The sequence below is a fragment of the Salvelinus fontinalis genome, unplaced genomic scaffold (assembly GCF_029448725.1).
Source record: "Salvelinus fontinalis isolate EN_2023a unplaced genomic scaffold, ASM2944872v1 scaffold_0879, whole genome shotgun sequence".
NCBI lineage: Eukaryota > Metazoa > Chordata > Actinopteri > Salmoniformes > Salmonidae > Salvelinus > Salvelinus fontinalis.
In genome coordinates, this window is record NW_026601088.1 from 21,873 (window position 1) to 49,715 (window position 27,843).

General features: G+C 44.7%; 1 protein-coding gene across 4 annotated transcripts; it reads left to right on the forward strand.

Annotated features, from left to right (window-relative positions):
* Positions 1-2,092: 2,092 nt before the first annotated feature.
* Positions 2,093-27,699, forward strand: LOC129847581 (centrosomal protein of 170 kDa-like). 4 transcript variants are annotated; one of them, XM_055915329.1, is made up of 20 exons: positions 2,093-2,254; positions 4,024-4,125; positions 4,274-4,428; positions 4,786-4,875; positions 4,969-5,047; positions 5,397-5,455; positions 6,131-6,326; positions 9,454-9,591; positions 9,799-10,263; positions 10,555-10,985; positions 11,207-11,335; positions 11,725-11,860; positions 12,085-13,614; positions 14,153-14,405; positions 14,665-14,782; positions 17,094-17,252; positions 18,470-18,558; positions 19,016-19,109; positions 21,193-21,244; positions 24,103-27,699. In XM_055915329.1, exons 3-20 carry the CDS (start codon positions 4,324-4,326, stop codon positions 24,405-24,407), a joined length of 4,428 nt encoding a protein of 1,475 aa, XP_055771304.1. In that variant the 5' UTR covers positions 2,093-2,254; positions 4,024-4,125; positions 4,274-4,323; the 3' UTR covers positions 24,408-27,699. The 4 variants fall into 4 exon arrangements, with proteins under 4 accessions (XP_055771304.1, XP_055771305.1, XP_055771303.1 ...); XM_055915330.1 differs by having other exon boundaries at positions 4,096-4,125; XM_055915328.1 differs by lacking the exon at positions 4,024-4,125 and having other exon boundaries at positions 2,094-2,254.
* Positions 27,700-27,843: the final 144 nt, after the last annotated feature.

The window sequence follows — 27,843 nt, forward strand, 5'->3', positions numbered from 1 at the left end:
AGGCCAGACATACTGTAGTGACAGGGACTTTGATGACCACATCTACGGTTGCCACCAACACTGCAACCTTATGTTATGGCTCATGTTATGTGACCACTAGCACCAGATGCCAGTCCAACACACACACACACACCTGCTCTTATCACGGTTTCCCTTGGTGATCACTCCTCTTCCTCCCACTCTCTCCCCGTCTCCTCCTCCTTTATCCCGCTCTCCTCCTATCGTCCGCCTCTCATCCCTGGGCCTGCCTGACCGTTCGTTATCCTAGTCAAGTCCTGCAGCTGAACAAGCTAGCTGTTCTCCATTGGGCCTTCGCTGTGCTCTCCTGCCTCATTTGCATATGCGCCAGTTAATTAGTGTGGGGGCGCAGGTGCGTGGTGATAATTATTATTAAACATGACAGTCACCTGTGACCGTGCTGCCCCCCTCTCTCTCTACCTCCATATTTACAGCCAAGTTACACTAACGCCATGTGATGTCATATCCTGGCCATTATAAGGATCTGTGAAGCTATCATTGACACTGTTGTCTTCTTCTGACAGTTACATTTATTTTACGGGTATATTATTTTTAACACGTCTACCACAGAGAGTAACGCCTGGTTGATTAATGCCAAGAGCGGACACCTCAGTCCAGCCTAAAAGGAAGACAGCGGATTCGGGTGAACTCGCCCCTCTACACTGATCTTGGGTCAGTTTTGTATTTCCCTCCCTAATGGTTCAGGATGGAATTTGGGTAGAGCAAACTGATCCTAGCTCTGTACCTAGGAGCAACATCAGGTTACAGTAACTGCATGTCTGTCTACCTATCAGGACTGTCAGACGGTCATAATAAGCAGCTTGGTCTTGGTATTTATTAGGATCCCCGTTAGCTGCTGGGAAAGCAGCGGCTACTCCTCCTGGGGTCCACGCAGAACATGAAACATGACATAACACAGGACAAGAACATCACAAGGACAGCGCAATACACATGTAAAAATGGCACATGTAGCCTACACGGTTCAGTTGCTCTTGGCTTCACTATCAGATTCCGATCCACAGAGTCGACCAGAAGCATCGTTCAGCACTGACAACTCCATTAAGGAAGTAGAAGAGAGGAGGGGGTGAGAGTCTGCTGGCAGCAATGTTAGCCCTGACTACTGGCACACACACACACACACACACACACACACACACACACACACACACACACACACACACACACACACACACACACACACACACACACACACACACACACACACACACACACACACACACACACACACACACACACACTGTACTGGTACCTGGCAGTCCCCCACCACGGCAGTGATCCATGCTCCATTGGTTCACTGCCAAACATAGAGTTGGGCTGCCCTCTGCTGGTTATAAACTCAAATTAACAGATGTCCTTTATCAAGAAATCTCGGAAACAGAACTAAAATCTGTCCATGAGGGATTATTGAGATGGTAGCCTATTATCAAATAGAAGTGAAGCCCTACTGTCTGTAAAGGTTTGTTTCATAGGATGCTAAGTAAGGCAATACAATCTAAAATAAAAAATAAAAAAAAAAAGAATGACTTTTCCACACGCTCAACATTTTAGGACTAATTCCAGTAGCCTACTTCAAGCATTGTCACTACACCCATAACAGACCACATGATGAGTCAGTGATCCTTCGGTCCAACACATGCAGTAGCCTCCAGCATAAAGACATAAAAAACACTTGTGTTTACTGCAACCATCACGAATTGGCAGCATCTGGCTATATCAAAACAACTGGGTCATATTCATGGGACAACATTGACCAACCTTAATGAACCCAGTAGCCTACAACAGGTGTTCTCAACCAGGCGTACAGGACCCCTGGCGGTACGTGAGAACACTCATGAGACCATAGGCTTCGTGGTCAAATGGACATGAGGGGGTAACTCAGGGTTATTCTGAGCAGAGCCTAATTAAATTGGTGGTACAGTAACAGAAAAAGGTTGGGAACCACTTGACTACAGTTTACATCTCAACGTCACACGCAAGAAGATGCGCTCATTGCGCCGTCGTTGTCATTGCGTAGCATTAATGGATGGACTGTCTTTGGCTTCTTGGCTTGTGTTGTAGTACATCAGCGCAGCGCCACCTCGAGGCGAAGGAAGAGAAGCGCTCGAGGACCAGGGCTGGGCAGGCATCAGGCTCCCTCACTGTATGTCACCGCACCGTGCATCAAAATATTTACAGGATACAAATCGGATGCTGAATACTCCGTACCTGACATAGGGTGAGTGAGATGCATGTTTTATTACTCCGCCGTATCTGACCACACCCAGACAATGCATTTTCCCGCGACCTGCCTTACAGAAAAAAAGGCCCGCAAAATGAAAATTCTAGGCTATTTGTGTCGGAGGGTACCAGGCTACGTCGTCCATAACGGTACAGCCCAGACAGCACATCAAATTGGTGACCTAAACAACACGTGATGGGTTATTATTGTAAACCTTTCAAATGAACCTATATGTGTAATTCGGTGTTACGCGTTGCCCTAAATGGCACTCGTAATACCACATATGTAAGCTATCGATTATGATAAAGATGTCATAAGCTTTCGACCGCAAAAGGTTACCGACCAGACTGAAAAACAGCAGCATCAGTTGCCATAGAGCAATATGGTGTCTAGTACATCCAAAACAGCCTATGTTAATAAAACAAATAATGATTATTGGACACATGGTAAATGTAATAAATAAGGAACTGAACGGTCGCTAACGCAGGGTTGGTTGTTTTCTATGCTCAGGCAGGGCCATCTACAGTAGCTTCCAGAGAGAAATTATGAGCTGTCATTTACGATATAGCTCTGTAATTGAGAGAAGGAGGCAGAGCGAGAGAGAGAGAGAGAGAGAGAGAGAGAGAGAGAGAGAGAGAGCGAGACGGCAACGAAACCAATGCTAAAACGTCGGGCACAATTGCCAGACCGAGGACGCATAGAGGGTTAACCAATCCAATTCCACAATGGGGAATCGGGACTGTCTGGTCGCATTCACATATGAATCATCTACACTCATTCGGGGCCTAGATATGACAAGGTGCCTGATTAGATTAAATCTCGCTAAATCCCTTTTTCACTGATGGGGCATCGTGAGTCAGCATGGCCTACCGGTAGCATACCCCTTCAAGCATTGCCTATGGAGGCCTGTGTCACTGCAAACTGAATGGTGGGCTAGCTAGGCCATATAGTCGTAGTGTGTTTTTATGTAGGCTACTGTAGGGCCTATATAGGAACTATGACCAAAAAATGACCACCAGATGGTATGTTTCTTCTGAGCGGAAACGAGATGACTCTGTCAGTGTGTGTGTGTGGGTGTGTCCATCTCTCTCTCTCTGTCTACCTGCTGTGATCTCTGTGCCTGTCCTGAGTCATACTCATGTTATACAGTATCTTCAGGTTGTCTGTCTGGTCTATCTAGCCATTTGATCAACTATCCAACAGTTAATGTCGTTGTTTAGATCCTGTATGGTAGCCGGTATTACAGCCTGCTGTAACACAATACATCCATCCTCACTGAATGGCCACTCTCAGTTCAGTGACATTGGTTCAGTGCGACTGGTTTGGTGACCCGGCAAAACACTCAGTAATTAAATTTGTCCGTTAAGCAGGATGTCAGACAGTCAGTGACATATTATCTAATTTCTTCTGGAATGGTTGCAATGTAGTCTTTTCTAAGGCCGTATTGTTAGCAACACGGTCCAGTTATACCAGCAGGTCAGTGTGCTGGGCAGTTAGTTTAAAGAGACCTCTTTGCTGAGTTTAGGTGTGACAAAGTTGTTAACTTTATCCCTGTTTGTTTTTAGGTTCTTATCCGTTCTCTTCATTCGACTTTGTCGAAAATAGTTAGAATGTTGTGACAATAATACATTATAATAATAGGCCTACATGTCTTTGGTAGAGAGCTTTTTATTTACAGACAAAAATCAGAAAGCTCTTTACATTGTGAGCAACCATATAAAATGTTTTTATAAAAAGGGTAATGATTGTGTTCCCTCCATTTACAGTTGGCTGTTATGACTGGTTGTTCTAACTAACTGATACTGACCGTGGGCTCTATTCAATCTGTATCGCTGAAGTGTTACAGATTGCGTGATCGAAATGTAAAGGTAATTTCCCATTGGGCCGAGATATGTAGCGGTTACCGTGAATGCAGTCTCCGCTAACGCGGGGAACATTGCCTTTAAATTGAATTCACGCTGTACCGTTGAACTTCCGCGATACTGATTGAATGGAGCCCCTTGTCTTCTTACACAGGGTGTCATAGGGGTTAAAGGTGAGCAGGTGTGGCAGTGGGCGTGGCAGAGATGAGTGTCTCTTCCTGGTTCCTGGTGAGTGGCGGTGGCATGAGGCACCGCCTCCCCTGGGAGATGATCTTTGTTGGTCGGGACGACTGTGAACTCATGTTACAGGTAAATCATATTTAGTATTGTAGCGAGTCTAGAACGGAACCCGAACCCGGGTACTGGAGAATGTCAGTCCAACACTGTAGCTGTTATGCCTAAACTGTACTACCACTGCTAATGTTATGGAGGTGGGTTGATGAACAACTCTGGCATGATGAGTAACCTGAAGACGTGCGGTAGCTCCCAGACCTGATCTCTAGGCTTTAGCTCGGCGGGCTCACACAGTCTTGTCAAGAGACCTGGGTTCGAATCTAGTGGGTCACACTGCTGCAGGTGACTGTTGGACCCAATGTAATCTATGTAATCTGGATTATAAAGAGATTAGCAGGATTATATTGATTGACTGGATTATTGTGTCTTTAGTCCCGCAGTGTGGACAAACAGCATGCCGTTATCAACTATGAGCCAACCACGGACGAACATAAAGTCAAGGACCTGGGGAGCCTGAATGGGGTAAGTAAGATTTGAATAAATATGATTATGAAATGATTCATGTGCTTCATAAACTGTTCTAAACTGCTAATAATGATATTCCTTTCCTTCCAGACATTTGTGAATGATGTCAGAATACAGGAGCAGGTGTATATCACTTTGAAAATTGACGACAAGTTGAGGTTTGGATATGATATCCTGTCATGGTGCCATTTTGTCTTTGATGCTTAGCATACATAAGTTCATCTGAATTTCATCAATACCAAATGAATGAGAGCGACAAAAGAAGGACTTCAAGACCAGAGTACGAGTATATAAAACTGTAAAATAATCACTCTTAATATACTGCCTGAAAAATCCTAAACCTTTCAAACTTACTGCTGTGACTAATGCATAATAGATTAGCATATCTGTTTCTTGACTGTACGTCGCTCTGAATAAGAATGTATGCCGTTAAATTACCAAAATGTTAAATATCTGCGCTATCTCCTGTAAAGAGCTGAGCCTGTGCTGTACAATCACCTTTCCTTAACCTGTCTCACATACCAACCTGTTCACTGTGGTGCGAGGAGAGCTCCATGTCCCCGAGGAAGCACTAAAGGTTGGTTGAACAGTAGGCTACAGAAATAGCTAGTTCTCTTTCTGTGTTTCTTATCATCCTATCTCCTCGCCTTTTCCCCTACCATATTGGAGGAGAGGTTCCAAGGTCCCTCCCCTCTGACTTTCTTCGCTAATCCATTTTGAGAAGAAGGCGAGGAGAGAGGATGCGAGGACTCGAGGAAATATGAATTGAGAAAGAGCCCCAGTCAAATATGCTTACAAAGTATTATGAAAGAAAAGCCTTAAGAAATGCCTTTTTCTGCTACGTTGGTTGATGCATGTTTAATGGAGATTATGTTCAGTCAAGAATGGCGGCGGTTTCTGCTGCATGTAGCAAAACCTCACTGCTTTGTTTTTAATGACAAAAACATACTTTATGAGGAACTTGGTGATACATTGTTCAGATAGGTCTAACTTGAGTTCTACATGCATAAATTACTCTGATTTTGCGTGAATCATGAACTGATGCCAATTGAGATTTGCACAACAACAAAACATTCTATGCTTATAACCAAGACCGTGACTACTGTATAATTTCACTGATGCAAGGATAGATTGTACCATGTATGTTGGTGCAAACATAGAAGAGCTCCTTATTAGACTTACCCATATAATCATACCTCTAATTGTGTGCACTCATCTCCTCTTTGTGTTGTCCTGTGTCCTCGTCTATCAGCATGAGAAGTTTAATAGTCAGCTCCTGCTGCAGACGGTAAAGCCTCCAGAAGTTGTTCCGGTACCATCCAGACCTGCAGTAGAGGTCAAGGCTGCAGCTGAGGGTGGTTCCGAGGGTGGCTCCGACGGGGCGGTGGCAGTGGGTAGTAAACCCCCTGAGACCAGCAGAGAGGGGGCCGGGGATGACAAGCTGACAGGTGAGAGGGTCTGCACTCTGCATGGACCTTGGAGGGTGACACAGGTGATAGGATTAGGTTAACAGAGATGACAGGACTAGATAACAGAGGTGACAGGATTTTGGCGATGCCACATACCCACACAGTCTGTGCTGTGACAACCGTGTGTCCTGTACTTTTAGTTTCCTACGCTAGGCTGTCACCTACATGTGATTCTAAAGTGCTCTGACTTGTGGACAAATTTGGAGGTCAAACTGTTCTGCCACAATATGTCTTTTGGGGACTTGTGTGGGTACAAAGTGCTAGTTCGAGTTTGCAGAGGTCGTTGTTTGTTTCTCAGGGACATTGCGGTAGACCAGTGGTTCTCAAACCCGTACCCCTTCAGACATTCAACCTCCAGCTGCGTACCCCCTCTAGCACCAGGGTCAGCACACTCTCAAATGTTGTTTTTTACCATCATTGTAAGCCTGCCACAAAAACACTATACAATACATTTATTAAACATAAGAATGAGTGTGAGTTTTTGTCACAAGTGGTAAATGACAAAGAGCTGTTATAGGACCAGGGCACAAATAATAATATTATAATAATCAATCATTTTGCTCTTTATTTAACCATCTTACATATAAAACCTTATTTGTTCATAGAAAATTGTGAATAACTCACCACAGGTTAATGAGAAGGGGGTGCTTGAAAGGATGCACATAACTCTGCAATGTTGGGTTGTATTGGAGAGAGTCTCAGTCTTAAATCATTTTCCGCACAGCCTGTGCCTGTATTTAGTTTTCATGCTAGTGAGGGCCGAGAATCTACTCTCACATAGGTACGTGGTTGCAAAGGGCATCAGTGTCTTAACAGTGCAATTTGTCAAGGTAGCGCACTGAGCGCAGCCCAATCCAGAAATCTGTCAGTGGCTTCTGATTAAATGTAATTTTCACTTGTTGCAATTTCGATGAGGCTCTCTTGTTCAGATATCGGTAAGTGGACTGGAGGCAGGGCATGAAAGGAATAACAAATCCAGTTGTTTGTGTCATCTGTTTCAGGAAAGTACCTGCGTAAATGCGCACCAAACTCACTCAGGTGCTTTGCTATATCACATTTGACATTGTCCGTAAGATTGAGTTCATTTGCACACAAAAAAATCATACAATGATGGAAAGACCTGTGTGTTGTCCTTATTAATGCAGAGCTCCAACTTCTTAATCATAGCCTCACTTTTGTCCCGCACATTGAGTATAGTTGCGGAGAATCCCTGTAATCCTAGATTCAGATCATTCAGACGAGAAAAAACATCCCCCAGATAGGCCAGTCGTGTGAGAAACTCGTCATCATGCAAGCAGTCAGACAAGTGAAAATTATGGTCAGTAAAGAAAACTTTAAGCTCATCTTTCAATTCAAAAAACGTGCCAATACTTTGCCCCTTGATAACCAGCGAACTTCTGTATGTTGTAAAAGCGTTTCATGGTCGCTGCCCATAGCATTGCATAGTGCAGAAAATACATGAGAGTTCAGGAGCCTTACTTTAACAAAGTTAACCATTTTCACTGTAGTGTCCAAAACATCTTTCAAGCTGTCAGGCATTCCCTTGGCAGCAAGAGCCTCTCGATCGATGCTGCAGTGTACACAAGTGGCGTCGGGGGCAAATGCTTGCACGCTTTGTTACCACTCCACTATGTCTCCCTGTTATGGCTTTTGCGCCATCATTACAGCTCCCAAACCAAAGTCCATTTGATGTCACAAAGCTGTCCAGTACTTTAAAAATATCCTCTCCTGTTGTCCTGGTTTCCAGTGGTTTGCAGAAGAGGAGGTCTTCCTTAATTAAATCCCCATGAACGTAACGGACATATACCAGGTGCTGTGCCAGGCCCGCCACGTCTGTTGACTCATCCAGCTGTAACGCATAGAATTCACTGGCTTGTATGGGAAGCAGTAATTGTTTAAAAACATCTCTTTCCATGTCAGTGATGCATCGTGAAATAGTGTTGTTTGATGAAGGCATTGTCTGTATAGTTTTTTGGGCCTTTTCCCCCAGCATTGTCCCTGCCATATCTGCGGCAGCAGGAAGAATTAAGTCCTCCACAATAGTATGGGACTTGCCTGTCCTAGCCACTCAGTAGCTCACCATAAAAGACGCTTCTAGCCCCTTCTTATTAATGGTATCTGTTGCTTTTATACACAAAAGTTGTCTTAATTCTCGCTCCAAAAACTCCTGTGGCTTATTTTTCAAATTGGCATGTTTCGTTTCTAAATGTCTGCGCAAGACTGAAGGTTTCATCGAGTTGTGAGATAGTACTTTTGCACATATAACACACTGTGGCTGAGGAAAGGCACTACTCCCAATAAAAATGTATCCCAAATCAATGTAGTTCTCATCATATTTGCGCCTCTTCGATGGTCCAACGTCCCTGTCTGTTGTTCGGTGCTTTCCCGGGTAAGGAGGCAGTAGCTCTTCGGCTGCATCAGATTCACAACTGTCAGTGTCCATGCTAGCTGGGCTAACAACAAATATATAATAACTGATGCTAGCATTGGATGTGCTCGTGGAAGCAGAACAACTTGTGTCGTCGACAGGTGCAGGAGTACTACCAGTAGAGCTGGTTTTTGTCTCTATGGACGCGGGCCTAACTTTTTTTAACCATTTGTCAATTTTCGAGCAAACAGAATGAGCAGCAGCTATGTTTGGCTACATACAGACCGTTAATGGAATTCCCGTGAGAGAGTAACGGTTCATGTGATTGGATGTTAATTATTTGACTAGGCTACCTGTATTTGACATTATGTTGTTATTTCACTGAACGCTATTTTTGGCAGTGAAACGAGGCTACTAAGGCAAGAAAAAAAACTCACCCAAATGTATAGCCCTGTTGGAAAATATAAATGGACTGTTTGAAATATAAATGGATTGTTTGAAATTGTGCTTTAAAAATGATATTATTTAAAAAATATTATTTACATGTATGTAAATCACATTTTTATTTGGCGTACCCCCGACGGAAATGCGCGTGGGAATACCTGCGTTAGATGACAAACTAGGAGGTTAAACTTGTTCTGTCACAATAGTCTTTTGGTGAACTGTGAGGAAACACAATTTCAGTTCAAAACAAAATCTGTGTTTTTCTCACTGACCTTGGTGTTGTTTCTTTCCCAGGGGACATTGCAGTACTAAAAAGGGGCACCCCTCTGTACGGCCAGCCTTCCTGGTGGGGGGACGGGGACGCAGACGATGAGAACTCTGGGAAGCAGGATGGGACGACAACTGACAGGAAGCAGGAGAGATCTGAGTCAGGTAGATGCTGTCTAGCCTGGAATACAGACTGAAGTTAGCTGTGTTTCACTTTGTCTGTCTGCCTGTCTTTCTGTGTGCCTGTTTATACATCAAAAACCCTACCAGAGAACAGTAGACTTTTGCCTTTCTGGTAGCATATGACAGCAATTGAATCTCAAAGTCTAAGTCCTTGTATTACGCCATCTTGATATCTGCTTGAAACGACAGATTATAAAGACCCCAAGGAGACAACAGCCGAGGCCCAGGAGAATGTCCTGTACACCTCAAGCCAGGAGCCCAGTTACTTCGAGATCCCCTCCTATACCAATGAACCCCCCTCCCAAGACACGGAAGGCGCCACCGCCACTAACCCCGCCTCCGGCCCTGAAGCCGTCCCCCAGGGCCACGCCTCCTTCACCATCGACTTTGACCTGCAGGCGTCCAATAAGGTGACGGTTAAGGACCGGGTGGCGAAGGTGGTGCCGGAGGTGAGGCCACGGCCCCCAAAAAAGGGCGCAGGAGAGGAGCTGAGCGCCCTGCAAACGGCCATGGTGGCGGCGGAGGTGAAAGTAGCTGATTGGCTGGCCCAGAACGAGATCCCATTGGCTCGTACGGAGTCGGTCGACAGAGTGGTGGAGGACGACGGGGAGAGCGTGAAGAGTGACGTGCCGGTTCAGCTGAAGAGTCTTAAAGGTAAGACCAACCACCCAATCACCATGAGAATAGAATTTAGATTTTTGCGTCAGCAAGTCCTCTTGCCATTGCATTACATAGCACTACACAGTTATTACACTATGAGACAGTTTCCCAAACACAGATTAAGATTAGTGCTTGATTTGAAAGCATGCTCAATAGATGATCTCCATCGAAAGCGCTTCATAGTCTAGGACTATGCTTAATCGGTGTCGGGGAAACCAACCTAATAGGTTCATAGGATTCTAACTGCACACACCAAACGGCCAACCCCCTTCTCTCTCGTTTCAGGTAGTAAACACGAGGACGGTACCCAGAGCGACTCAGAGAACGCAGACGCTCTGGGAGAGCAACGCCGGGCCGCCCTCGAGGACCACTCCGGGGGGCTGTGGGGCGGCCGACTAGAGGGGTCAGGGGTCAAGATACGAGAGGGGCGCGCCAACGTGCCAGAGGGACTCTTTGCCGAGGAAGATAGCCCAGCCCGACGACACAGGTCCTCAGCTTCCAAAATGGCACCCATCGGAGGAGAGTTAAGAGAGAGAGAGAGGACCAAGGATTCTGTTCCTTACCACCGCGACCAACACCAACCGATAGGACTTGGGGAGGGGTTTCAGAATCGCCATGGAGACGACTATAGTGACCGGGGGACCTATACCATAGAAATAGAGAACGAAGATAACCAAGAGGAGGAGGCCAGGAGAATGATTGACAAGGTGGGGATGGTAAATAGGACTTTAATGAGCTTAAACTGTCATTTGAATCCTGTTTAATCTGAATAACTATTTTACACAGTCTTTAGTCCCAGAATTTATGTATTTTTGTCAAGGGCATGGCCTCGTATTTACTGCAAGTGTTACTGTGCAAGTGCACTAAGCCCACATTATGTTGACCTCTTGATTGAATGTTTGGTTGAATGTTTATTTAAGTCCATGTTCTGGCCCAGGTATTTGGTGTGGAGGACTACCAGGCTCTATCCAGGGTGGGGGGCTATCCTGACATCCAGAGAGAGAGACTGACCACTCAGAGACCAGGCTCAGGAGACAGAGGCAAGCCTGGACGTATCGAACCAGAGGTAACAGCATTTCTGTCTGTCTACACAGAGACTCTCCATTGCAGAGGAGTGAAGGAGTTCAACTCCAAGCCAGACACTACTGTAGATTTGCTATATTTATACTCCCAAGATTAAAACAGACTTCACACATAAAGAAAGCTTTCAGTTTGATGCCATTCCTTGTGGAAAGAATAAGATTTTTTATAAAGAAAGGATATATGCTCTCAAAAGTGCTGTTTTGCTTGAAGTAGTCCTAAGCATTTTACCTGTAAATAATAGATGTGTACATGCCACTGTGACACTCTGACTAGTAGAATTTGTACTTGTCTTCCCCTGTGCTCTAGTCTCTCCCCTTTATGTTGGGGACTGGGTGTTGTTCAATTTCGCTTTCTCCCCTGTTTGTCCTCCAGTCTCTCCCAGAGGAGCTGGTTGTGGGTGGTCCCAGGTGGGTCTCCCAATGGGCTACTCTGGCAGCCAGCCACATCAGGACTGACCCCGAGGGCTCTGGAGCGGAGTCCCATGTCCACTACCACACTGAGGACAGAGGTGCTACTGCTGGGTTTAGACCTGTTCTGAAATTGAAGTGCTTTGCTGTTTTGCAGTTGTTCTTCATTTATTAGTCATACCACTTTTTTCAGTATAAAGTCAATAATAACTAGAATAAAGACAAGAGTGTTGGGTATTTATATTGCCAATATATGAGAATTAGACACAGTACATATTATTGTGTAGAAATGATTCTGATTTTTTTATACCCTGTCTCTCTATAGCTGAGATCAGTGAGTCCAGTCACTCTGCCTCCATGGCCTCCTCCAGCTATACAGAGCGCAAGAGGAGAACCCTGCCCCAGCTCCCCTCCACCGAGGAGGCAACCCCAGGGGGGAGGAGATCCCCTGGTCCAGCTCACCGCCCCTACGATGTGGGGGAGAAACAGGACACTGAGCTCCAGGAGAAGGAGAACCAGGAGATGGGGAGAGGAGGGAGGACCAAGCCTGGTGGTGGAGGTGGTGGGGGTAGCCAGGCTGGTAGTGTGGGTGGAAGCACCAGAGGAAGTCCGAAAAAAGGCTCTCCAGCGAAGAACCAAGATGCGGGAAGCCGGAAAGAAACTGTGTTGGCGAAACTGCCTCCTCGGCCAGGGAGTAGTGGGGGGAAGAGACTGGATGAGGCACGGAGGAGGAAGAAGGAGATGGAGGAGAAGGCTAAAGAAAGGGAGAGTGCTGGGAAGCCGCTTCTTAGACAAGAGAGCTTTACGGTGGAGAGACCCAGCACCAACGTCCCCCAGGAGCTCATCCCACGGATTGACACGCAAACTGGGGCACGAATACTGACAAAGGAGGGCAGGGTGGATAGTACCACCCGGCAGAAGGACTCAGAGGTGGTGGCTGCGTTTCTGGAGACAACGGTATCAGACCTGGGTGAACCAATTAGCCAGTCCATCGATGGGTCTTTGTCGCCCGAGTCGGATGTGGACACCACCAGCACCGTTAGCCAAGCAGCGGGCGTCGGAGGGCGGAAGGTGGTTCACCAGAAGAGACGTACCCTAACTGCCCAGCAGAAAGAGAGGGAGAAGACGGTGCTGTGTTCCTCCACCAAGGGGCCTACCAGAGCCAGAGATACCCAGGATAGGAAACCCAAATCCAGACCGTCTGGAGGACAAGGGACCCGCCAAGCTGGTCGTGCCTGGACCTCCCTGGACCTAACAGATGACGACGTCAACTCCAACTCCCTCCTCTCCGACTCCCAACCCTCCATACAGGAGGTTAGCTCCCACAGTTCCCACGCCAGAACCCAGGCCGGAAGCACCAGAGTGGAGGCTAGCACCAAGGCTAGCCGGGCTAAAAACACCCAGGCATCCAGCGCCACCACAAACACCCTCAGTAAACCTACCACCACCTTGCCCAAGGTGCGGCCCACCCGGTCCTCGATACTCAGACGTGCCCGTTTGGGGGACTCCTCCGATACCGAACCAGCCGACATGGACCGGATGTCCGTAGCCTCCGAGGCTAGCACTGCTAGCTCCAGGTCCGCAGCTCCCGGACCAGGGTTCCGGAGAGGCCTCTCCCGCATTGAGGCCCTGGCCCAGCCCAGGAAGTCCAGGATGGGATCTCCGTCTGCCCAGAGTGACTCAGAGGCCACGGGGGGCCGTAGCCGGGGGATAGGGGCTCGTAGCATTGCTACCGACTACGCCGTCCGACAGGGACTCAGAGGAGTCAGCAACATGGGAGGGATAATACCCAGGGCCAGGGCTAACAGCGCCTCCAAACTACCTGACAAGTCTAAGGGCTACATCACCCCCACAGGTACTGTACTGTCTGATACAGAAGTAGTGTTTCTGAGTGACTGGTCTCTAGTAACTTATCCACCGCAATGTTTGATTTGGTATCATGTTTGTGCTATAGTCTTTTTGTAGGTTCTGTCATTATTGAGCAACTTTATGTACATTTACATGTAAACTCAGCAAAAAAATGTCATCTCACTGTCAACTGCGTTTATTTTCAGCAAACATAGCATGTGTAAATATTTGTGTGAACATAACAAGATTCAACAACAGCCATAAACTGAACAAGTTCCACAGACATGTGACTAGCAGAAATGTAATAATGTGTCCCTGAACAAAGGGGAGGTCAAAATCAAAGTAACAGTCAGTATCTGGTGTGGCCACCAGCTGCATTAAGTACTGCAGTGCATCTCCTCCAGGGTGCTGAAAAAGGGACGTTTTTCTTTTTACTGAGTTTATGTGTAAACTCTCCTCTCTATGGACAGTTGTGTGTACCTAGTAGTGGTAAAGCCCTCAATCACTACTACTGCTACTGACAAAACATCTTCTCTTGACTCCAGCTGGTGGCCGGTGGCGCCGGATGCCCATGGACTACGCCTCCACCTCTGAGGACGAGTTCGGCTCCAACCGCCACCCATCCAAGCACGGCGGTCCCGCCCGGCAGTTTGCGTCGCCGCGACTGACCCAGCTGGGTGGCTCCGCCCCTGCCACGCCCAGTCCGGGGGGTATAGCGGCTCTGAGACAGCAGTCAGCAGGCAGAGAACAGGAGGAGTACATGAAGGACTGGACCACTCACAGTGAAGAGATCGCCAGGTATGGAGGAGCACTCTGTACTGTACATATACAGAGAAACTGTAGGGTCAATTCCATAGGGGAGCAATCTCACTAGACCTATACAATATAATAGGGTCAATTCTATAGAGGAGCAAGTTACTTTGAGAACAAGTATAACCTCAAAAGTATCCATTTTGCAACATTCATTATTTCATTTCATGCACTATATACTCACAATAATACACAATAGAAGTCAAATCAAGGGTATTTAACTGATTCATTCCCTGTATGTTGACAGGATCAGTCAGGACCTAGCCAAAGACCTGGCCATGCTGGCAAGGGAGATCCATGACGTGGCCGGAGAGATCGACTCAGTCAGCCCAGCCGCTAGTGCTGCCACTGACCCAGGAGCCATGGTACTACACATCCCACAATGCAATAATCCCACTTTATGTAGCTGTTGACATCAGTCATGATTTCCCCAAAAGTCTGAGCTACATGAACATATCAGGGCCCATATTCATAAAGCGTCTCAGAGTAGGAGTGCTGATCGAGGAATATGATCTAAATTCTAAAAACTGAGCCTAGATCAGTACTCCTGCTCCTTGTGAATATTGTGGATTTACAGTACCTGTCAAAAGTTTGGACACACCTACTCATTCAAGGGTTTTTCTTTGTTTGTACTATTTTCTACATTGTAGAATAATAGAGAAGACATCAAAACTATGAAATATCACATATGGAATCATATAATAACCAAAAAAAAGTGTTAAACAAATCAAAATATATTTTAGATTTTAGATTCTTCAAAGTAGCCACCCTTTCCCTTGAAGACAGTTTTGCACACTCTTGGCATTCTCTCAACCAGCTTCACCAGGAATGCTTTTCCAACAGTCTTGAAGGAGTTCCACCATATGCTGAGCACTTGTTGGCTGCTTTTCCTTCACTCTGTGGTCCCAAACCATCTCAACTGGCGGGTGATTGTGGAGGCCAGGTCATCTGATGCAGCACTCCATCACTCTCCTTCTTGGTCAAATAGCACTTACTCAGCCTGTAGGTGTGTTGTCATTGTCCTGTTGAAAAACAAATGATAGTCCCGCTAAGCGCAAACCAGATGGGATGGCGTATCGCTGCAGAATGCTGTGGTAGCCATGTTGGTTAAGTGTGCCTTGAATTCTAAATAAATCACAGACAGTGTCACCAGCAAAGCACCCACCATGCTTCATGGTGGGAACTACACATGTGGAGATCATCCGTTCACCTACTCTGCGTCTCACAAAGACACAGCTGTTGGATCCAAAAATCTCAAATTTGGACTCATCAGACCAAAGGACAGATTTCCACCGGTCTAATGTCCATTGCTCGCGTTTCGTGGCCCAAGCAAGTCTTTTCTTATTATTGGTGTCCTTTAGTAGTGGTTTCTTTGCAGCAATTCGCCCATGAAGGCCTGATTCACAATATCTCCTCTGAACAGTTGATGTTGAGATGTGTCTGTTACTTGACCTTTGTGAAGCATTTATTTGGGCTGCAATCTGAGGTGCAGTTAACTCTAATGAACTTATCCTCTGCAGCAGAGGTAACTATGGGTCTTTATTTCCTGTGGCGGTCCTCATGAGAGCCAGTTTCATCATAGCGCTTGATGGTTTTTCAACTGCACTTGAAGAAACTTTCGAAATCCTTGAAATTTTCCGCATTGACTGAACTTCATGTCTTCAAGTAATGATGGACTGACGTTTCTCTTTGCTTATTTGAGCTGTTCTTGCCATAATATGGACTTGGTCTTTTACCAAATAGGGCAATCTTCTGTATACCACCCCTACCTTGTCACAACACAACTGATTGGCTCAAATGCATTTAGAAGGAAAGAAATTCCACAAATTTACTTTTAACTTGGCACGCATGTTAATTGAAATGATTTCCAGGTTACTACCTCATGAAGCTGGTTGAGAGAATGCAAGCGTGTGTAATGAACACGATGGGAAACAGAGAGCTGGTTTCAAGTGCAGGGCGCAGCAGGAGTTTATTGGTAAAGAACCACAGGAGGAGGCAGGCAGCTGGGTCCAGGGGCAGGCTGAAGGTCATACACAGGGGGTCCAAAAGGGCAACAGTACAGGCAGGGAAAAGGCTAGTAACGTAGTCCGGAAGATCAGGCAATAGGTAGATAACAGGAAATCCAATAGGCGAAAGTACAGGCAGGGAACAAGCAAAAGGCGTTGTTAGTGATGCAGGCAAAAACAATCATACACGGGAGGATTAACTAACAGGACCACCAGCGCTCCGAATAGAAGTGGGTCACAAAACAATACCTCACAGTGATGTGGTGCAAAGAACTGAACTAAATAGTGTGTGATAATGACATACAGGTGTGTGAACAGGTGATCAGAATTCAGGTGATTGGGATCTGGAGAGTGAGCTGCGTTCAGGGGATCTATGTGTTTGAGAGTGTGAGTTGGAAGCAGACGTTACAGCGTGTGCAAAGCTGTCATCAAGGCAAAGGGTAGCTACTTTGAAGAATATCAAATATATTTGGATTTGTTTAACACTTTTTTGGTTACTACATGATTTCATACGTGTTATTTCATAGTTTTGATGTCTTCACTATTATTCTACAATGTAGAAAATAGTACAAATAAAGAAAAACCTTGGAATGAGTAGATGTGTCCAAACTTTTGACTGGTACTGTATATATCAGAAAACAATTTACTTTGTATTGGGTGCTTTGCCCAGTTGGAGGAGCTAGTTTTTGACGATGGCTTGGATCTGAGGAGCGGCCCGTCAACAGAGAGCATTCTGGGTAATAACGTCCGCCCCGTGGAGCTCCGGCCACGCAACTCTAACAGACAGGGTCCCCGCGCCATTCGCCGCCAGACCTGGAACAGAGAGGACGTGAGTTGTTGCCGCTTGAAATCCAAACTAAAAGTAATAATAATTGAAAGTATTTGATTGTACTCTGGTTTAGCCTGGTTTCTAGTTTGTTTCAGCTTGTCTTTATCCAATGTGTGTTTATAATGACAATGGCAACATTACTAGTTTGAGATAAAAAACGTTTGAAAAGCAGTCGTTAGAGAGAGAGACAAAACACAGCCCAAAAACCAAAAGGACTTGATGTCAGGGTGAATTGACCCTATCCCATCAGAGACCTACTGTATTATTGATGAAACAGTGTGTAACTTGAAAAGTTATTCATAAACCAATTAGGCACATTTGAGCAGTCTTGATATAACATTTTGAACTGAAATGCAATAATTCATTGGATCGATCAAAAACTTTGCACATACACTGCTACCATCTAACGGCCAAAATCTAAATTGTGCCTGGGCTGGAATAATACATTATGGCCTTTCTCATGAATTTCAAAGATGATGGTACAAAAAAACGGTTGTTTTTTTCTTTATATTTTCTTTTACCAGATCTAATGTGTTATATTCTCCTACATTAATTTCACATTTCCACAAACTTCAAAATGTTTCCTTTCAAGCGGTATCAAGAATATGCATATCCTTGCTTCAATGCCTGAGCTACAGGCAGTTAGATTTGGGTATGTCATTTTAGGCGAAAATTGAAAAAAAGGGTCCGATCCTTATGAGGATTTATTAATAACACATTTATTACTATATTACTGATGGAGCGCGCCTCCAACCCGGAAGCCAGCCGCACCAATGTGTCGGAGGAAACACCGTGTACCTGGCCCCCTTGGTTAGCGCGCACTGCGCCCGGCCCGCCACAGGAGTCGCTGGAGCGCGATGAGACAAGGATATCCCTACCGGCCAAACCCTCCCTAACCCGGACGACGCTATGCCAATTGTGCGTCGCCCCACGGACCTCCCGGTCGCGGCCAGCTGCGACAGAGCCTGGGCGCGAACCCAGAGACTCTACTAGCACTGCGATGCAGTGCCCTAGACCACTGCGCCACCCGGGAGGCCCGATGATGCTGGTTTCTGGGAGATTTGGGCAAAAATAAGCTATTGTATATCTAATATCCTCATGGTTTTGTGACTGCATATAGCCGTGGTATCCCTGCCTGTGCTAGTTATTATGCTATTTTAGGTGTTGAAACACCTCTTACATAACACCTCCTCTTTTCCTTGTTGTTTTCCCCTCAGGCGGTGTTGGACAGTTTACTATTAGCGTCTGTGACCCAGCTCTCTGCACGGATACGCCATTCTGTGGACAAAACAGCCGGCAAAATCAGGTCGGCATCACCTTTCTTCGCGATTCATTCAAAGAAAAGGAATGTGAAATAATGAATTCCCTGGTTTTGATGATGAAGTGTTAGGAGTGCTTTATGAGTTTGCAAGTAAACCCAAGCAGTGTGAAATAATAGGCGTTTGACTTTGAAGTCATTTTATTCTGAATACATGCAGCTACATGCTGTGCTTTGAACTGGATCAAAACGACAAGGAAGAGTCAGTAGTGTTGTATACGATATGATGGATTGTATCCTAGAAAATACTGTATCCTAATTTGGATATTATGAATGGCACTTCATAAAGGTTGAGATGACAACTTGAAACATCCATCCTCACTTTTTCAACATCAGAAACCACTTTCATGTTCCCCCTCAACCCATTTCACACGAATTAAATCACTCAACGTGATCATATAACAGATTTTTATTTTTTTCAATTTATTTTTGAAAACTTCTCCAGGATATTATTCAAAGATAAGGACCGGAAATGGGACGAGATTGAGAATAAACTCCAAGCCGAGCATGACTCTCTACTCCTCAAGACTTCCAGCACGGTAAGGTGCCAGACCCCAACTGTCCTTACCTCACACCTTCTCTCTTGCTGTACCACCCAGCTGCTGTGATAAATGACTGCAGAGGACAGGTGGAAATATTTTCAAGTTCAGGTTTCAAGTTTTATTAGTCGTAGGTACCGGATACACATAGTATACACCGTGCAACCAAATGTGTACTTGCAGGTTCCTTCTGGACAGTGCAAACACAATAAAACTTCATAAAAGATAATAATAGAAACATACAGTTAATGGTTCAGTAGAATAGAATAAACATTTTAGCGTAAGTATAATACAGGAAGGCACAATTTATAGTCCAATATTTACACGTGTTTTGGGGGAATGGGGGTTGGGGGGCAAGTGTTTAAATTGTGCAGTATTTAGCAATAATAATAACATTCTGGTAGAGGCAGTTGTGATGTGTGTGTAGCATGAATGTATATGTGTCTGTGTGGGTGTGTGAATGCTTGCGTCAGGGAGTGCGTCTGTGCTAAGTGCGTGTGTGCAGAGAATCAGACCAGGTGGTCAGTCCAGTTCAAGTGTTCAGCAGTCTGATGGCTTGTAGATAGAAACTGCTCTGAGCCTGTTGGTATCAGACCTCATGCTCCAATAACGTCTGCCCAACGGTAAGAGAGTGAACGGCTCGTGGCTGGGGTTTGTGGAGTACTTGATGATGCTGCGGGCCTTCCTCATCCGTGTCCTGGATGGGTGGGAGCACAGTCCCAGTGATGTACTGGGCCATCTTCACCACCCGCTAGAGGGCCTTGCGGTCATAGACGGAGCAATTCCCGTACCAGGTCGTGATGCAACCGGCTCTCGATGGTGCAAGAGAGTGCCTGGTAAAAATCTAAACACAAACCAGAGAGTGCTTATTTGGGGTGATGCAACAAAACTTTGGGACGGTAAATAATTGATGACTTCTACCACCATCTGGGTAGCTCGGAGTAGTTTTAAAGGCCATCATTGGCTGATGGTGCTGTTGCATTAATCATATCTGTTAAGCCTGACAAACAGCCAGATGTAGTAGGACGACCTAAACAGAAGGTGGTGAGGGGGTGAGGTAAGGACGTGTTTCTCAAACCTGCCCACCGGTCTGCACAGTCACATTTGTTTAATTGAGATGTGAGTTGGCATCACTTTCTGAATCAAGATAATAAATCACTTCCTCTCAATTCTGAAAGTATAAGTTATGATGTTTCTTGATTGTAATAAAGTATTTTGATATCCACTTTAATTGATGAGGTTTGACTCTCCCCCTCCCTCTCTCTCTCGCTCTCTCTTTTCTCTCCCCCCTCTCTCTCCCTCCCTCCCTCTGTCTCTCCCTCCCTCCCTCTGTCTCTCTCCCTCCCTCCCTCTGTCTTTCTCCCTCCCTCCCTCTGTCTTTCTCTCTCTCTTCCTCCCTCTCTTGCCTCTCTCTCACTCTCTCACTCCCTATCTTTCTCTCTCTCTGAGAGTATAACATAACATTCGACAACAGTATCGAACATCACATCAGAATCAAGAATCAAGTGCCATATGTCCGTCCTGGGATTTGAACCGACAACCTTTCAGTCCCACCTCCCTATATCAGCTATCCCTCATCACTGTGTCTCAGAGTAGGAGTGCTGATCTAGGATCAGGTCCCTCGTGTTCATATAATTTGATTAATTATGATCTAAAAGGCTAAACTGATCCTATATCAGAACTTCCATTCAAGCTGGAGGAGAGGAGCAGTTTAATTAGTCAAAGGACTTGACTTATAGTCTGTTGTCGTGGGTGGTCCAAAAAATACTGCCTTGCTCATGAACAAGGTTGTAAATTCAGGCTGAACACAGTGGCTGGCCTTAGGCTACCTTTCAGTGATGTGTCCATTCACTAGAGTCCAAATGGAGGGGGTGATTATGCCACGTTTTAATTGCTTAAACTTTTCCCAGTAGAAAGGAGGAAGATAACAAGGGTCAATCTGATGTTGTGGTTGTTGTTGTTTGAGGAAGGTAACAGGTGAGGACATCGATGTCTTATCGTGAACGGTATCCCTTCTTCAATTCCCGAAACAATTTGTGTGTGTTTTGTTGACCTTTTTGTTTGTTGTGTGGTTGTTTACCAGGAGATCACCACCGTCCTCCAGGATCTGAAGAGAGTGGAGAGACAGTTACTAGGTATGAGTCATACATGATTTGATTTCAGCTGTATATAGTACAAGTCATATAGATATACAGTTAGCATCTGCATAGAGCATCTATATTCATATGTATTTCATCATATCAATCATCACATTTTTATATAAATAAATCTTCCGTTCTCTGATTGATTCTTTGCTTGCTTGATTGACTGATTGACAGACCTTCTCCTCTTTGACTGACAGACCTTCCCTTTGACTGACTGATTAACATACCTTCTCCTCTTTGATTGACAGACCTCCTCTTTGACTGACTGATTAACAGACCTTCTCCTCTTTGACTGACTGATTAACAGACCTTCTCCTCTTTGATTGACTGATTGACAGACCTCTTTGACTGACTGATTAACAGTCCTTGTCCTCTTTGATTGACTGATTGACTGACTGATTGACAGACCTTCTCCTCTTTGACTGACTGATTGACAGACCTCTTTGACTGACTGACTGACAGTCCTTCTCCTCTTTGATTGACTGATTGACAGACCTTCTCCTCTTTGACTGACTGATTGACAGTCCTTCTCCTCTTTGATTGACTGATTGACATACCTATTTGACTGACTGATTGACAGACCTTCTCCTCTTTGATTGACTGATTGACAGACCTTCTCCTCTTTGACAGACTGATTGACAGACCTTCTCCTCTTTGATTGACTGATTAACAGACCTTCTCCTCTTTGATTGACTGATTGACAGACCTCTTTGACTGACTGATTGACAGACCTTCTCCTCTTTGACTGACTGATTGACAGACCTCTTTGACTGACTGATTGACAGACCTCTTTGATTGACTGATTGCCAGACCTCTTTGATTGACTGATTGACAGTCCTTCTCCTCTTTGATTAACTGATTGACAGACCTTCTCCTCTTTGACTGACTGATTGACAGTCCTTCTCCTCTTTAAATGACTGATTGACATACCTCTTTGACTGACTGATTGACAGACCTTCTCCTCTTTGATTGACTGATTGACAGACCTTCTCCTCTTTGACTGACTGATTGACAGACCTTCTCCTCTTTGACTGACAGACCTTCCCTTTGACTGACTGATTAACATACCTTCTCCTCTTTGATTGACAGACCTCCTCTTTGACTGACTGATTAACAGACCTTCTCCTCTTTGACTGACTGATTAACAGACCTTCTCCTCTTTGATTGACTGATTGACAGACCTCTTTGACTGACTGATTAACAGTCCTTCTCCTCTTTGACTGACTGATTGACAGACCTCTTTGACTGACTGATTAACAGTCCTTGTCCTCTTTGATTGACTGATTGACTGACTGATTGACAGACCTTCTCCTCTTTGACTGACTGATTGACAGACCTCTTTGACTGACTGACTGACAGTCCTTCTCCTCTTTGATTGACTGATTGACAGACCTTCTCCTCTTTGACTGACTGATTGACAGTCCTTCTCCTCTTTGATTGACTGATTGACATACCTCTTTGACTGACTGATTGACAGACCTTCTCCTCTTTGATTGACTGATTGACAGACCTTCTCCTCTTTGACAGACTGATTGACAGACCTTCTCCTCTTTGATTGACTGATTAACAGACCTTCTCCTCTTTGATTGACTGATTGACAGACCTCTTTGACTGACTGATTGACAGACCTTCTCCTCTTTGACTGACTGATTGACAGACCTCTTTGACTGACTGATTGACAGACCTCTTTGATTGACTGATTGACAGACCTCTTTGATTGACTGATTGACAGACCTCTTTGACTGACTGATTGACAGACCTCTTTGACTGACTGACTGACAGTCCTTCTCCTCTTTGATTAACTGATTGACAGACCTTCTCCTCTTTGACTGACTGATTGACAGTCCTTCTCCTCTTTAAATGACTGATTGACATACCTCTTTGACTGACTGATTGACAGACCTTCTCCTCTTTGATTGACTGATTGACAGACCTTCTCCTCTTTGACTGCCTGATTGACAGACCTTCTCCTCTTTGATTGACTGATTAACAGACCTTCTCCTCTTTGATTGACTGATTGACAGACCTCTTTGACTGACTGATTGACAGACCTTCTCCTCTTTGACTGACTGATTGACAGACCTCTTTGACTGACTGATTGACAGACCTCTTTGACTGACTGATTGACAGACCTCTTTGATTGACTGATTGACAGACCTCTTTGATTGACTGATTGACAGACCTCTTTGATTGACTGATTGACAGTCCTTCTCCTCTTTGACTGACTGATTAACAGACCTTCTCCTCTTTGATTGAGTGATTGACAGTCCTTCTCCTCTTTGATTGACTGATTGACAGACCTTCTCCTCTTTGACTGACTAATTGACAGACCTCTTTGACTGACTGATTGACAGACCTCTTTGATTGACTGATTGACAGACTTTCTCCTCTTTGATTGACTGATTGTCAGACCTTCTCCTCTTTGAGTGACTGATTGACAGACCTTCTCCTCTTTGATTGACTGATTGACAGTCCTTCTCCTCTTTGCCTGACTGATTGTCAGACCTTCTCTTTGATTGACTGATTGACAGACCTCCTCTTTGATTGACTGATTGACAGACCTCCTCCTCTTTGATTGACTGATTGACAGACCTTCTCCTCTTTGAGTGACTGATTGACAGACCTTCTCCTCTTTGATTGACTGATTGACAGTCCTTCTCCTCTTTGACTGACTGATTGTCAGACCTTCTCTTTGATTGACTGATTGACAGACCTCCTCTTTGATTGACTGATTGACAGACCTCCTCTTTGATTGACTGATTGACAGACCTTCTCCTCTTTGATTGACTGATAGACAGACCACCTCTTTCATTGACTTAAACCTTCTCCTTCTCCTCTTTGCTCCACAGTGATTGATGTGATGGTGGATCCGGACGGCACCCTGGATGCCTTGACCAGCCTGGGACTGACCAGCCCTCTGACCGACCTGCAGAGGGTCAGTCCTGGGGCAGTGGGGCCCTCCGCTGCGGGTCACCCCCCTGGAGGTAGTAGTGGAGAAGGCCCTTCTAGCAGCACCCTGTCGGCCCCAAGCGGTGGAGCCTCCTCGGGGGCCTCAGGCACCTCTACCCAGGTGGCAGAGAGAGACCTGGGACTCCATGTGAATAATAATCTGCCCTCTAGTGGTGGAGAACAGAACTGTGTGGTTCATAAATGAGGAGGATACTGGATCTAGAACACACTACTAAAGTACAACTACCTAAACACGTGCTTGGAGGGGCCCTGATTGAGGCTCACTACTAGGGAGGATGGTAAAAGACTTGGAGAGATGGGATTCCCACTGGGCACAGACGTCAATTCAATGTCTATTCCACATTGGTTCAACGTCATTTCATTGAAAAGACGTGGAAACTATGTTGACTCAACTAGTGCACGCCCAGTGGGTTGATATGTCCTTCAATGTCTGGACAAACCTCCTGAACATCAGACCTGACCAAAAGAGAAGTAAATAAACACTTTTTAATCTTTGTCTATGACATACCAATCCGTTTGTTCATATGAATTTGAGCCAACCGTGAGCTTGTTCTGTAGCTATAACATGTGTACAGCAGGGTTGTGAAAGGATTATATACTGTCAATACAATCTATGTACCAGTACATGTCCTACAGTCCGTTATCAATACTACTATATCCATATTCTTGAACCCGTTTGAAAAGTATCAAGAATTGTTTTGCGTTATGATCTGCTAACTGCACCTGTTGCTGGTTGATTGATGATTTTTCAGAAGACATTTGATATGATTCCGTTTGTGTTCGACAGTGTTGCCGATTGTGTAACACCGTGGAACTTTAAACACTAAAAACAAATGGATCTATATAGTGGCAAATAAGGGTTCTTTGGCTTTGGTTCTTTAACCATACTCATAAGGTTCTAAATGGAACCTGTATGGTGCTATGAAGAACCTTTTCCATTAAAAATGGTTATATATAGAGCCAAAAAGGGTTCCGCTGTGGTTCCAACCCTTTTGGGGGCTATATAGAACCCTTTTTTTATGGAGAATGGTTCTGTAAAGAACCTTCTCAATCTCAAAGGTTTTTTAATTCAGATTTAATAGATATATTATATTGTTAAAATTCCATAGGTTGTATTATTGTTGAATCAGGTGTGCTAGCTCTGGAACAGCTGGGGGTTCCTGAGCAGAGAATTGAGAACTACTTAGTCAACCGCTCTCAATTGACACAAGGCCATACGTGAGTTTGTCACTGGCTATAGTCACATAATGTATCGCATGTAACAGCATAACCCAACAGATTAGATCAACTGAAATAACACTCTCACTCACGGTTGGACAAAAAGAGCTGTTAGCAAACCACACCCCAGAATATTCAAATGAGCCGTTGACTGTTGCCTGATCGACTGTCTGCTTTGTGGTTACAACCCTTTCGGGGGCTATATAGAAGCCAAATTACAACAAACACTAAATGGACACCATGGTTCAGCATTGGAGAATAGAATTCAGTGTCTTTCTGAAAATATTTTTCTGAATATCCTGCCATTATGCATAGCATAGCTCGGCAAATATTGTGAATATGAACATATAGCATACTGTATCTGTTAGCTGACTTGTAGCACTTGCAGCTTGGTGCGCTTGTTCTAATATTACGATTTTTCCACTAAAGAGAGACCAATATTATTCTTTATTTATTCAGATAAAAAGACATAGGGTATGTACAGTGTTATGTATCCATTTAAATGTGTATAATAGGATTATATTATTATAATTCTCCCATCCATGCCTTCCCTTGTGGAGTGATACAGTACGTCTTAAGAATGATGCATCACAGATAGCTGTACTGTATGTTACTAATAACTAACTGCTGTTGGCTAGGTGGTAAAGTAGCTTCCTGAAAAATGTGTTCCCGAAAGTAGTCCCCATATCCAAGGGTGTTACGTCACAAAGTGCCCACGGTCGAAACCACGAGAGTGTTGGATGAAACTATAAGATGGAAATAGCCTGGGTGCCTCATGTCTGGCATGACAATTGCGTAAGGAGTTGTAAAGAGTGCAGACGCAGACGGGCACGCAGGCTAGGAGATGTAGCTCAGCTAACGTTTGTTGATTTGCACATGTTAAGGCTGAGGTGATTCACCACAGAGTGGTGGTGATAGTGAGGATATCTGTCGATAGTAAGGATACGTAACATCTGTTGACCAAAACAGGTCTGGGTGTACTCCTTGTGGATGCTGGGTTTCATTGGAACTGGCTTTGATTGAGAACTGTTTTTTTGATTATCCATTATGATTGAGTCCACAGGAGGCTGGTGAGGGGAGGACGGCTCATAATAGTGACTGGAATGAAGAGAATGGAATGGTATCAAACACACGGAAACCATGTGTTTGACGTGTCAATACCATTCCATTCCAGCCATTACTATGAGCCCGTCCTCCCCAATTAAGGCACCACCAGCCATCTGTGATTGAGTCATGGAACACACACTAGTGTTCTGGTTAACGTACTTGAAGAATGCTTATGAAGTGAAGAGATCTGAGTAAAAGTCAGCATAGAAAGGGATAGTCAGAGACCAGGATCATGTTCAGTCGGGGGAAAACTTTTTGAAATGGAGTTAAGCGGGTAGGTAACCACTCATTTTCATTATCCGTTGCAAAACAGTTTGCTACAGTGTACCCTACTGAACATGACCAAGTGCTGAGAGAAACCATGACATGGACCAGGAAATGAAATGGACCCAGGAAGTAAAATGGACCAGGAAGTAGCTCTATATACCCCATAGAGCTAGATAGAGGACACAACATTGTATCTGTCCCTTTATGGCGTCTGTGAGAGCATACAGCACCATTGAGGACATCTCCATTTTGAAGTGGTTACTTTTCTTATTCTACTACTATGAGTTTTAAACAAACTGAAAGGGTGCACACTGCCACCTGGAGTGTGTTGTTTGAACAGGTATAAATCCAAGGTTTATGATTTACTGCCACCTGCAGTTATGCAATGTTTGTTCACAAGTGTAATTCATTGGCTGATCCCTCCTGATGAGCTGGTTTGAATTATGTGATCCTTTCTTAACCCATAAGAAGTCCCACCCAGTTCTACTTAAAAGTGGTGAAAGTCCTCAATGGTGCTGCCTATGCTAAAATGGCTTTTAGGCACGAGAGTCCTCTATCTACCTCTATGATATACCCATACTGTATCTGGATGTCCTGCCTCATACCAATGTTTACACATGAATGTAACCTGATCATAAATGTTGATGTTTCACAGCCAAAACAGCTTGATTATTAATAAAGAAAATAGCATTTTGTGGCTCATTAGTAAGGTCTTTATTGTCTTTATGTCATTTCAAACCTTTTACATGTTTCTGCTTGTATATTTTGTACGGATAGGTTTTCTAATTGTCATGATTTATTTGTTATCTTTGTAAGATAATGGTTACATGATTTTTGTTTGTCTACTTTTGACGGATTTGAATAAACTGCATGACTATCATTGACAGTTTTTCTCATGTGAATTTCATATCCAGATATCCATGCTGTATATATTCCTAAACACATGTTGGGACAATAACTGTAAATTCTATGAAATATTTTAGTCAGTCAGCTGCTACTGTAAAGACTCCCTGGCTACAGTATGTTAA